The following is a 12,716-nucleotide window of genomic DNA, read 5'->3' as shown; positions in this document are numbered from 1 at the left end:
GTTGGCCTCTCCCTTCCATTTTAGGTCCTGCCTCCAGCAGGTGGCCTGACCCCCTCCTCCAGCTTTGTGTGGACTCCCAGCTTCCCCCCTGAGATGCAGAGCTGCTAGAGACCGCAGTCCACCTCTGGGCACTGTGCATCCTGCCTGCCACCTCTCACGCTCCCCTCCACTCCCCCTCTTTCTCCTTTCCTCTCTCCTTCTTCCCCACTTCCCACTATCCGTATGGCTTTTCCTCTCTCACACCTCTTTTCATCCTTCCCTCTGCCTCTGCCATCTGCCTTTCATGACCTTCCCCATCCATGCCCTTCTCACCTTTTGCTTCTCACCTGATTCCTGCAGTTCTTTTGCTTCTCTGCCATCTCCGCCTCCTGCCAGCTGGGCTCTCCCTCCCTCTGACACTCTTCCTTCCCTGGCCTTTCTCTGTCTCAATTCCAGCACCTCCACTGCTAATCTCGGCTCAGGTCTCCCATGTGGACACTGTGCCTGGCAACACTCTCTGGGGCTCTAGTGTCTCTGGAAGTAAACACCCCCGGACAGACTGAAAGTCCAGGTCAGCTTCTGCATCAGGGCCAGGAAAGTTTCCTCATCACCTCCTCTGTGTTTCTTTGTTTTACCATCAGAAGTAGATTTGAAGGTGGGCAGGTAGGAATAGAGAAGAGGGGGGGAAAAAATGATGGCAGCAAAATCATCATTACCTCAAAACCCCTAAGAAGACACAACATAATCCCAGATTTTCTTGTGATACCTTCTCACCACCAACCTGTTAGCTTTTATTGCCTCTGAGATTACAGAGGAGACCTCGGCTCTGGGCAGGGAAGGAGCTAAGAATCTAGAATTCAAGGGCAAACGCACGTGCCTATAACCTCTCTGTAGCAGCCCTGCTCTCCGGGATCAGAGGCAGAAAACAGACCCACGTGGCAGCCCATCCTCTCCTCCCAGCCTTCTAGGCAAAAGAACAAGGGCCTGGGTCTCCGCCAACACAGATAGTGGTTTCTAAGAACCTGGCAGTTAACTGTCTACATGACCTTGATTCGAACAAAATTGAGCCATGACAACTCACAAACTGTCATCAATCTCCAAATGGTACTAGCCAGATTTCTTTCAAGAGTCTCAAAAGACAGTCAAAGTACTCACTCATGACTCAAAGTGGGCAGAAAAGGCCCTAGATGCAGACAAAAGGTAAGCTCACTATCCTAGAACCTTCTACTTCTTCCCCACTTCTTCCACACACCTGCGCTTTGCCTTCCCTTCTACTCAGTCCCACACACAAAAGTGAACTTGTGAATCCTGCTTAACGAGGAGAGAGGTAGATGAGCTCAAGTTAATCCTGACAGTCATCCATGTTCATTTAGAGCTTACTTTAGGCCAGGCACAGGTCTAAATGCTTTACAAGCATTGCCTCACTTAATCCCCACTATCACCCTATAGTTTTCCCATTTTACACATGGGGAAACTGAGGCGCAGAGAGGTAAATTTATCTGCTCAAGATTACCCGACTAGTAAAGTGTCAGAAGTAGAATTTGAGCCAACAACCTACCTCCAGAGACCATGCGCTCTTTCGACTTGGAAACTTCACTGATGGAGGTGAATTAGGGCACAGATTATCCAAAAGGGAAGGAAATCCACAATTCTTGTGTACTCAAAATGCACAATGTGGTGTTTTGCAGCAACTTTTCCTTTCCAACAATGATTTGCTAAAGCTAGAATCAGGTTGGTCTACATGTTGTCAGTCCACCTCAGCCGGTGAGCAGGGGTCCAGCAGCACTCAGGAAAACAGGTGATGCCAAGAGTATAAGCAACATCACAGGGGTGGCCGCTTGGCAGCCTGAGTGGATACACATGAGACCAGCCCCAGGAAGGCCAGAGGAGAGGCCCATCTTCCAAACTAATCCCCAAAACCTGGGATTTGAAAGGGGAAAACCCACTACATCTGCAGGATTTAAGGAAGCCAAGGGAAAGCCTTCTAGCGCCCCAAACACCATCCCTTCTGGGTGATCAACCCTGCTTGTCTCTGAGGAGCTGGACATTAAGAGGTTTGGTTTGCCATTTCAAGGAGAGCAAGGAAAACCCTCTTCCTAACCTTGACTTCTACCCTACCCTTTGGGACGTCATCACCAGGGAAGGAAGGAGTCACAGGTACAGCTTGGCTCCAGGTTAAACTGATTTGATAAGAGAAAAAGTCTACAATTTTTCCCACCCTCCTTCTTCCATTACACCTGCAAAATCTGTATTACCTGTGGTTTCCAGCAAATAAGGTGGTGAGCTAAGCAGTGTGTGTGTGTGTGTGTGTGTGTGTGTGAGAGAGAGAGAGAGAGAGAGAGAGAGAGAGAGAGAGAGAGAGAGAATACTAAGCTCTTACACTCCAGAGTGTGCAGGGGAAAAAATATTCCTCCAGGCCCTGCCCACATAGGGATTTGGCCAGGTGTCTAAATGGAGGAGATCACCTTGTTTCTGGGGATGGGTTGGAACAGGTGGGAGGAAGGACTGTTGTGGCGGGGGGGGGGGGGGGGGGGGGGAGCGGTGCAGGGTAGAGGGGAGGTGGACCAAGGAAACAGAGACCTGAAAACTGGGTCTGAAACTGTCTTCATGGTCCAGCTTAGAGAATTGATGGGCTTGTGGGATAGAGGAGTGGGAAGGTGGGTGTATGGACGAGTCAGGGTGAAAATCTGTCTCTTAAAGGGATCCTGCCACCCACCCACCCCAAACATGCTCCCTCACCCATGCATTCTAGCTGTGTGTAAATCTTCTCGGGAAGAGTCCACGGGAGCCCTTACCGATAAGGCAGGTCGGTCTCTGCCCCCAGTGGAGGCCCTGGCACTGGGCCTACCAGGTATCTTGCCAGGGACAGAGGAGTCAATGAAAAGCCTCAGTAGCACAGCCTGGTGATGGCAAGGATGAGGCATGAGGCATTCATCTCAAGAGAGTCCAACCAATGGAAGCCAGCCATGAAAGGTTGGGAGAAGGCCATGGTCAAGGAGGAATGGGCTGGCGTGTGTTTTCCCTCTGTCTGCATGTACACAAAGAAATCCTAGAGAAAGGGTAATGAGTGTTGCCCAACCGGGTAGTTGGCAGGGTCCCTTTAGGTGTCAGTCCTTCCCCTGGTGCTCACCAGGTGACTAACCTGTGTGTTTATCCTGGCCTTTGCCCTACTCTCTGCCTTCCTTCCCTTTTCTCCTCTCTCAGAGGCGTTGCAGACCAGGCCGGCTCACACATTTTGTTTCAGGTCTCTGGTGAATGAGAAGGCTCCAACTCCTCTTCCTTTCCTGAATGCTGAGCCTTCCCCTTCCTATCTCTCCTCTTGCCCCCACACCCAAATAATGTTTTGTTACCACGTTTTCTAGGCTAGATGCTGAATATTCCTGGACTCTGCTCTGGTTCCTGTTTCTCTCCTTTTTCTTCCTCGACCCCACCTCTCCTTCCCTTCTGAAATATCTCTCCCCAAAGAGATGGTATTTCCACCTAGAGAGACTCTCCCAGTGTTTTCCAAAGTCTAAAACACATACATATTTATATCATTTGGGGTCTTCACTCTTTACCTCCCTTCTTTCAAAATCCATCTTCTCCCTTTGCCCTGTGAATTATATCTAAGAACCTGGGAGGGAATTAGTTATTTCCTGCTCATAACATGTGACTTAAATAGAAGAGAACAGTCTCTCTCTGCCTCAAAGGCTCTCATATATTCAGAAACTATTCTGGGAAGCCAACAAGAAAGCCATGTTTTCCAGCTGACCCTCACCTAACCCACGCCCTGGCCAACCTCTGCTTCTCCAGTCTAGCTGTCCAAAGTCTCCGCACTGGCGTTTCTGTTTTCTTTTGGCAGAAATGCCTGGGAACTGAGAGGCCCCTTTCCCTGTGACCTGACCTCCCACACTAAGAATAACAGCCCTAGGACAGCATGTCTTGCGATCCCTCTGGAAAGAGGGCATGGCCGGGAAGTGGGGAAGTTAAGGGAGCTGGATAGAGCCAGGACGATGGAAGAACAGACTCTTGGCTCTTGTGAGTAACATATTAAAAGGGAGAGTTGGCAGCCTTCAAGAGAACTGGGGAAAGAGGTCTGGGAAACTCTCAGAGGACCCTTAATGCTTTCATACCCACTCCCCAACCTCTAGAGGTTGCCACCAGCAACCTCGAGGCCCCAGCTAGTGTCTCAGAGAATAGGAAAATTCTGGTCCTGCTGAACAAATGTGGCCCAGCCCTGTCTTGTCCCCTTTGCAGAACATTCCTTGAAAAACTGAAGAAGCAAATGTAATGTCTTTTTTTAAAGAAGATAAATATCTTTAGTACTAGGTCCTTTCCTTTCCACCCCTGGGTAATGTGACTATCCTGTTCCTGGGGTTGCCTGAACTGTGCACATATACCCCATGTAACCACAAAGCAGTGCTCTCTAGACTCCTCCACCTCTCAGAGAGGCAGGTTGTCCAGACCCAAGACACCTGTCTTCTCTCTAAAGAGTCCACCCTCCCAGGACTCCTGGAATTCTCTAGGATATCTGAGACAGCCTATCCTTGGGTTGACTCATCATCCAAGACCTCAAAATAGTCTTTCAAAATCATCTCTTCCCCTTCTCCAAATATGATGGAACACCAATGAAATCCATGAACACAGGGTGAAGTGGTGAAGTCTGGACACTAGCCCTCCCACTCTGTGCCATAATCTCCCTTCCGTGGCACCACTGTCTCCAGTCCCTTCTTGTGAAGCCTGCATCCCCATTCCCTCTACCCAGACCACCCCTATCAATCCAGTTCTCAGGCTTTGATAATTTAATTCACTTTGGGTGGCATTTGCATTTCAACGGGACTCTATATCAAACTGATGGTGTTAGGAGAGGAAGCTGGGGGAGGTGCATAGGAGATACCCCTGAAAGCACCGTCTAGGGCTCTATCTGACATTACTGAACTAGAAGACTGACCTGGATTCTGTCTCCTTTCAGTTAGTAAAACCTGTGCCAGAACAGAGCTGTCCCTGGAAACACCAGGGCATGTCCAGTGCTGGAACAGGGGTGACCCTGATTCTAGCTGCATAGAGTCCAGCTTATTAGAGGTATTGTTTTTATGAGGCAGTCCTCTCGTTATTGCTGAGCTTTACATGAGTCACTGCTGAGCCCAGATGACCTGGCCACCCTTCTGGACCACACTGCTGTGGTTTTCAGGGCCTTTGGAATTCCCAAATCATCCACAGGACCACAGTCCAATCACCTCAAGGGGATCACACACCTATGTCCCTCCTGCCTCCATCTGTGTCCCTCCCTGCCTGCAGACAGGCCCTTCTGCTGGAGAAGAACTGGGGGCATAGGAAACGCTGAGCAGGGACTGAGTCCAACCATGTCCCTGTGCCATTGCAACTCCCATTGCCTGCCCCCATGTCTATTCCTACCCCCCGTGGGAAACAGAAAGAGCCTTTGTGCAGGAGGGTGGTTATGTGGGATGGACCTGGAGGAAGGGGGGCCTTGTGACCATGGGAGGGTGGGGCAGGAAGGTTGGACCAGCCACTTCCCAGACAGCTGCTTCCCTCTTGGGCTCCTGGCCACAGATAAGGGCCCTCACAACTCCAGCAGCAACACTCAGGTGCCTGGACGGTGATTCTGATGGTGATGTTGCTCTGTTCTTGTCTGTCTAATATTCCTTTTTAATCCCCATCCTGCCTGCCCCTCCCTTATGTAGGGTTACTTTAGTGATCCCTGGAATGTTTTTGACTTCCTCATCGTAATTGGCAGCATAATTGACGTCATTCTCAGTGAAACTAATGTGAGTATGACTCTGCCCTCCCCAGGAAGCCTCCTTCTTCCTCCTCTGCCTCCTCTGTTTCCCTTTCTGTCACTCTCTCTCTCTCTTTACCTCCTTTTATTTTTTTGGTTTTTTAATTTCCTGTTTTTACCCCCCTCCAGTCATGCTTTTTATTGAACCTGCCGTCGTCTATGGGGGAAAAAAAGTGGGAGCTTCTCCTCCTTTTTTTCTGTTTGTCCCAGCTCTGCCCCACTGTGCTGGGCCCAGGAGCCCGGAGCTGAGCGAAGGGGCAGGCACAGGGGAAATCTTTGAACTAACCCAGCTTTTGTCAGCCCTCTCCGCCCTGTGAGAACCAGGTTGCCCAGGTTTGAGCCGCCAGAACTGTAGAGTGGTAAGAGAGTATTTAATATGCCCACGTAACCTCTTTCTTTTCTCATTTTTTTCTCTTCTCTCCTTTCTTTCATGCTTTTTTTTTTTTTCATTTTTTCCTCTTCCTTTTTGTTTTGTTTTTCTCCTTTGTTGTTGGTTTTTTTTTTTTTTCTCTTCTCTCTCTCTCTTTTCCTCGGCTTTTCTGCCCCATGCAGCACTATTTCTGTGATGCATGGAATACATTTGACGCCTTGATTGTTGTGGGTAGCATTGTTGATATAGCAATCACCGAGGTAAACGTAAGTACATGGCGTCTGTACCTGACTGTCCGTGCCTGTTCTAACACTCATTTGTCGTTCCCCGGTTCATTTTCTTTCCTTCATTTTATTTTCTCCTCCCCACCTCCTTATTTTCATTTTGTTTATTTTATTTGTTTGTTTAAGTTGGTTTAAAGGATTTTTTTCCTATTGCTTTATTTTGATTTTTTTTAACTTTTGGAACGAGTTAGGCCTCCCCTTTCCTTTTTCGATTGCTGCATCTTTTCTCTCTCCCTTTACAATCAGCCTGGCATGACTCACACTGTATAGGAGGATGCAGCTATGGGAAACAGAGAGTGCCAGAGCAAAGGGGTATTTACAACTTCTGGGCCACTGCTGGGGCAGGGACCCAAGCCTCTCCTCACCCCCACCTTCACCTCCAGACTGCTGCCTTTCCCTGTCTCACCTTCCACTCCCATGGCACCTTGGAAAGGAGCTCCCTCATGGTGGACCACCAAAGTTAAGGCTTGGACTTTGCCTGCTTTGTCAGCCCAGAGACCAGCCCATTACATTCACACTGAAGGGAAGGGCTCCATTGCCATTTTAACATCAGCAGCCCCTGCAGGCAGCCCAGTCCCCCCAGGCTCCTTTGGGAGAGGAGAACCGACCATGTCAGGACCCCTGCTCAGATCCCTCTTCTCTGGAGTGGCCAAAGAACCAAGCAGTTGGGTGATCCACTGGGAGCTCTTCCCAGGGTCTTTCCTTCCACAGCCTTTCCTTCCCTGGCTGTGGAAGCAGATTCTGGATGAGCATCTCACTCCCACATGAACCTTCCTGGAGAACTGACTCTTGCACCTGCCTGGTTCTCTCCCACTCCCGACCCCATCACAACCCAGCCCCCGGCTCCCTAGCCTCAGACAGAACCCCAGCCCCTGCCCCCACCCAGGGCCTCCTGCCACCTTCTCCCAAGTTGCCTCCTCCTATACAGTTCCTTCCAGTTCCTGCACATGTCTTTTTGTTACCTGGCATGTTTAAACCTTCTCTCTTTATCTATAGGCAAGCCCTCTTGCGGTTAGTCTTTAACATGTGTCCGTTTAATTTTGTTGTTGTTATTATTTTTCCTTAATTAAGAGACTTGATAATGTTTGCACAAACCTTTGATGCACTGAACCATTGAATAACAGCACGGAGCAGACGCTGTAGAGTTTTGATCTAAGATGTTTGAAAGTACCCTACCAACTGCCACCATCTCCCTTCTCCATCCTTACCCTCCTTGCTCCACTCCATATTTTGCTCCCAATCAGTTGAACTGACATGTTATCATATCTGCCTGATTCCCCTGACTAGAAGCCCATCTACTTTCCTTCCAGCAGATGGACGTTGGAAGGAGCCTGTTAACACTTTCCCTACATTCCCCTCCCATCAACCTCTTGTACCCTTCCTGCTCACCCTATAGCTACAGATTCGATGGTCCTTCTTTCTCCGAGATCCCCCTGCGTTGTCTTTGTCTCATGTTGTGTGTGTGTGTGTGTGTGTGTGTGTGTGTGTGTGTGTACATACTCTCCCTTGACTTTTCCCATGAAATTATCAGATCATTAAAAAAAATCAATCTTCCTACTCATACTCTGTGCCTCCCCTCCCCTCAACACCTCCCACAACCACCCTCACCACTCCTGAGCACACTTTAGGACTTTCAGGCTAGATGAGCCCCAAATCTCAGGTGCTAATCAGGTCCATGAGTCACCCACGCATGTCTAAAGGCCAGCACCTTTGTGCTTGGAGTCTGTGCCTTACGGTGCTCTCAACTGATGGAGCAGGCAGAGAGAGAAATAGAAAAGAAAGAGCAGCCCTGCCTTCAGAGGGGTTTGTCTTCAACACAGTAATGCAGCTCTGTAAGAATCTATGCCAAGAGACTGAGAGCTCTCCTGGATGCAGGGAGGACTCATTGCAGCCCCAGGGGTACCTTTGTGATTCTCACTGTTGGCAAGGCCTACATCACTCAACCTGCCATTTTCTCCCAAACTATAAGTGTTTTTAAATGAAAAACAAAGCAAAATAAGTTTGCTAGGGTATAAAATTTCTACAGAAAAAGTGGCTACATTGGGATAGAGAAGGAGTGTGCAGGGCAAGAAAGGAGCATGAAATCATCATGCAGACCCTTATGTTTAGATGATGGTTTTCTACTTATGATTCACCTATGCATTTATCTCAGGTAACTCATAACTGCCCTGTGAATTTCACAGGCAAGAATTATCACTCCCAATTTGCTGACCATAAAGATGCTGATGGAGAGATTTAAGTGCCTTTCAGAGCCATACAGCTGGATTTCGGCCTCTTGGTGTAGCCAGTTCACTGTGCCCTGGGCTAGAGCACCTATCTCTTCACTCCAAGGTGCCTTGAACAAACACACACATCTCACATAACCCCCTAGCCAGGATTTGTTCAGCTCTTACATCGTGTAATCTATTCCTATTTTTTAAGTCATCTTTTTTATTTACTTAAGTAATCTCTACACCCCACGTGGGGCTTGAACTCACAACCCTGAGATCAAGAGTTGCACATTCTCCTGACTGAGCCAGCCGGGCATCCCTGACATTCCGTAATTTATATTTTAAATAACCACACAGGGATTTTCCCCATTTTCTAAACTAGGAACTATGTGTCATCCCACCTGAGAGTCCTGATGTACCTCTGACTCCTCCAGCCTCCCTTCACCCTGCACTGAGATTCTTCTCACTCCTCCAGATTGAGGAATTTGTTAAAAGTCATACAAATGACAACTGAAGGGTTGTCTGGAGATCAAACGGGGACAATGTGTATAAGCGAGAGCAAGAGAAGGTGTCCAGAGACCCACACCACACAATTAATGGCTTCTGAACAAAGAGAATAAATGTAACATCACCCAAAGCCCAAAGGCAGTGTGGGAGAGGAAGAGAGGGCCAGATGTGAAGTCAAAAGCTCTGCCTATAGACGTTACCAAAATGCCCAAAGACTTAGTTTCCTCATCTGTCAAAGGAATATGATGATATTTACTGCAGTGTGTTTTGAGGCTGAAATAAGAGCATCTATTTTAAAACTCTATGTAACTGTAAAGCACCACTGAGTGGGAGAGACGATGGCACCCAAGCAAATGACATTTGTTCCAAAACCCCTACTGGAGTAGCTGGCCGGGCCCAATCTCCAACCAGTTATATCTAAGTATAACTTACTACCCACAGACACTGCAAGGGCCCTTATTTCCTGGATATGCTTAGACTCTGGAACATGCTGGACAGCTACGGCCAGGTGAAAGGAAGCACCGTGTAACTGACCACTGCCCACAACTCAGGCCTCCATAAGCCTCCTCCACAAGCATGGTCCTGGAAGGACCCTGAGCTCAGTGCTGTGGATGACAAACCAATGAGCAATAATGCGTAGTCTCAGAGGTAGGTCCCTCCACCACACGGTTCTGCCTTCACGTTGTTGGCAGGTTATGGGTCTGGACGCTCCCTGGCATGAGGAAGTTCACAGCACCCAGGGCAGTTTCCCTGGGTGCTGCTCTAGGCCTTCCTGGAATTTTCTAGCCATACCGTCATCACAAGACATCCTTTCCCAGACATATGTTCTATTTGGCAGGAATCCACACTTTTAGCCTCAGAGGAATCCATAAGGGCTTTCACCTGTCACTCATTATCTTTGACTCTTTTAAAACTACAGAGATCAGCTCTTGGTCCCCTCACTGAATCCTGTATTTATCCTAAATGCCGTCAAATACTCCCCACATTTATATTCATCTCCCCACAAATACTGTCTCTTTCCTCCTTGCCTTCACTACACAGGCCATGGTGCCTTATCCTCTCAGGAAATGGGTTTTCCACCAATCCCAGGAGCCATCATTCATTCACTTCACTGTGTTTATAGTCTCACCTTCTGTGTGTCAGGTACTATTTTAGGCACCTAGGATACATCAGTGGGCAAAACAAAGCCCATTGCTCTTGAGCTGACATTCTAGGGTTGGGGAATTATCAGACAATGAGCAGTGTTGTAAGTACAGAAAATAGGAACATCATACAGTGTATCAAATGATAAGTATTTTGGAAAAAAACTGTGCCAACTGAGGGGGATCAGAGGTGCTGGGGAACAGTGAAGGCAGGTGCTGTCTTAAAAAGATGGGCTTCACTGATGAGGGGACATCTGAAGAAAGCAAACATGTGAAGGAGGTGCAGAGTTACCCATGCAGATACCTGGGAGAGGAGCTTTCAGGCAGGAGGAGCAGCCCCTGTGGCTGGTGCAGACTGAGCAGAGGAGAAGAAAGAGAGAATTGTACAGGGACCAGATTTTGGCTTTTACACTGAGCAAGAAGGGAAGACACCAGTGCCTTTGAGAAGAGCTGTCCATGATCTGACTTGCATTTCCAAAGGACCACCTTGCTGTCTATAGGAGTCGAGAGTGGAAGCCCAAACACCACTTAGAAGGTAAACACAGTAATCCAAGTAGAAGGTGATGGTAGTTGGCGACAAAGCAGTAGCAATAGAAGTGGTAAAAAAAAATGGTCAGATTCTCAACCTGTTTTGAAAATAGAACAGTGTCTCCTGACAGACTGGGTGTGGGTGTGGGAGAAAGAGGCATCCAGGATGACTGGGGCTGGGCCTCAGCAGTGGGAGGATGGAGTCAGTATCAACTGGGAAAGACAGCAGGTGAAGCATGCTTGCATGAGGAAGACAGGAGCTCCGTGAGGACATCAGTGGAGATGTCAGGTAGACAGTTGGGCACACTGTCTGGGGTCAGGACGTGGAGTCATCAGCATGTAGATGCCATTCAAAGCTGTAACAGTGGTGAAGAGCACCAAGAGAGGGAGAAAGGCAAAGGAAAGACGAGGACTGAGCTTGGGCCTCCGGCATGAAGAGGGCAAAACCCCTGTGCTCACAGCCACTCTGTGGTTGAATTTCTGTTCTCTCTGGGAGATGCCTGTGAACAAACACCAGATGTTACTAGAGGCAGATCGTGAGTCCCCACTTTGTCTAATTCTGCTGAGTTCTGCTGAGTTCCCTAGGCACCGGCCATTGCCCCTCTCCTCCCTGATGAGTTAACCTTGTTCTCTGCCTAAGGCCCCTTCCTCTGTGTGCCCTGTGAGGGCAGAGTGCAACAGCGCATCCCTCTGGGACTACTTTATTTCTTGGGTCTGAAATTATATTTTCCAGAGGGAAACCTAAAGAGGTAACCCCTGTGATTATTCATGGAAGACCCTGGAGCGTCAAAAACTGCTCCCTAACATCCCAGACTGGAATCAACTTGGGTGCCTGGGACAACAGCCTTGCCCAACACTCTTCTTTTCCAATCTGCATTTTAAAGACTGTTCCACCACAGAAAGTGCTAAGGGGCCTGGATCTTCGCACTGTGGATATGGAGAAACATTCCCAAATAGTGAATTAAGAAGCCTGGGTCCTCTTTTCAGCTCTGGCACTATTAATCCCTGTGACTTAGAGCAACTAACCCCATTCTCTGGGGTTCCTCAAATGCATGTGGTGAGGTGGGCAGGTTGAGATGGTCTCAACCTGAGGGATCTAACATTGCACGATTCTGAACTGGGCTTTTTCTGATATACTTTGAGGCATTTTTATTTCCCTTCATCACCTTGCAGATTCGAGAGGGGCGCTCCTCATAAAGCTCCCAAGACCTGTGGGAACTGGCTCACTTGGCTTTGGCAGATCTCACGTGGAAACTCTCTGGAGAGAAGTCCCTAAAGGGACCTTCTGGGAAAGGAGCAGGACAGAGATTGTGTGAGGGGAAAGAAGGCTGGCTTCTGGGGGGGCTCAGAGGGAAGACAATCTGGAGGATTTGTTTAGGTGCCAAAGTGCTAGTCCACAGAAATGACCAGAACAGGAAAAACAAGTTAATTAACAATGGTACTAGTTGTGATCTTAGCTGATTAGGAGTGAGGTGGAGACAGGAAAAGAGGAGGAGGAAGAGGGAAATGATGGCTTCTCTTGGAGGAGTATTTGCCAGGCTATGTTAAAGACATTATGCACATGGTCAGATTAACTCCTCAGAGCACTTCGTCTCCATAGGAGGAAACTGAGCTTCACACAGGATGAATAGTTTGCCCAAAATCACATGGCTAATGGGTGGCAAGACTGGGATCTCAAATCCATTTCCATTAGAGAATCGACTCCTGCACTTTCGTTGGCTAAATCCCTGGACCAGACTGCCTGGGCATCTCAAGGGGCCCCTGCCACTCACAGGTCCTCATGCAGTGCATTGCCAGCACCGTGACCTGGCACAGAGCTGCCCAGCCTAACTTCTCTGTGCCTATTGATGCTGCCAGTGCTGGACCAAGGGAGCCAAGACTGCCCTGAGAATGCTCAGACAGATAGTGGTCTGCATACTC

General features: G+C 48.6%; 1 protein-coding gene across 1 annotated transcript in view; it reads left to right on the top strand.

Annotated features, from left to right (window-relative positions):
* CACNA1C (calcium voltage-gated channel subunit alpha1 C) overlaps positions 1 to 12,716 on the top strand; it is a 257,802-nt gene that overhangs the window by 191,373 nt on the left and 53,713 nt on the right. Inside the window, exon 29 of the mRNA XM_042991494.1 lies at positions 5,661 to 5,744. Within this exon, the coding sequence (XP_042847428.1) occupies positions 5,661 to 5,744 (84 nt within the window). The remainder of the gene's footprint in view (positions 1 to 5,660; positions 5,745 to 12,716) is intronic.

Source organism: Panthera tigris, chromosome B4, assembly GCF_018350195.1.
Source record: "Panthera tigris isolate Pti1 chromosome B4, P.tigris_Pti1_mat1.1, whole genome shotgun sequence".
Taxonomy (NCBI): Eukaryota; Metazoa; Chordata; class Mammalia; order Carnivora; family Felidae; genus Panthera; species Panthera tigris.
Note: the sequence above shows the minus strand (reverse complement) of the source record. Positions and strands in the feature narration are given on the sequence as shown.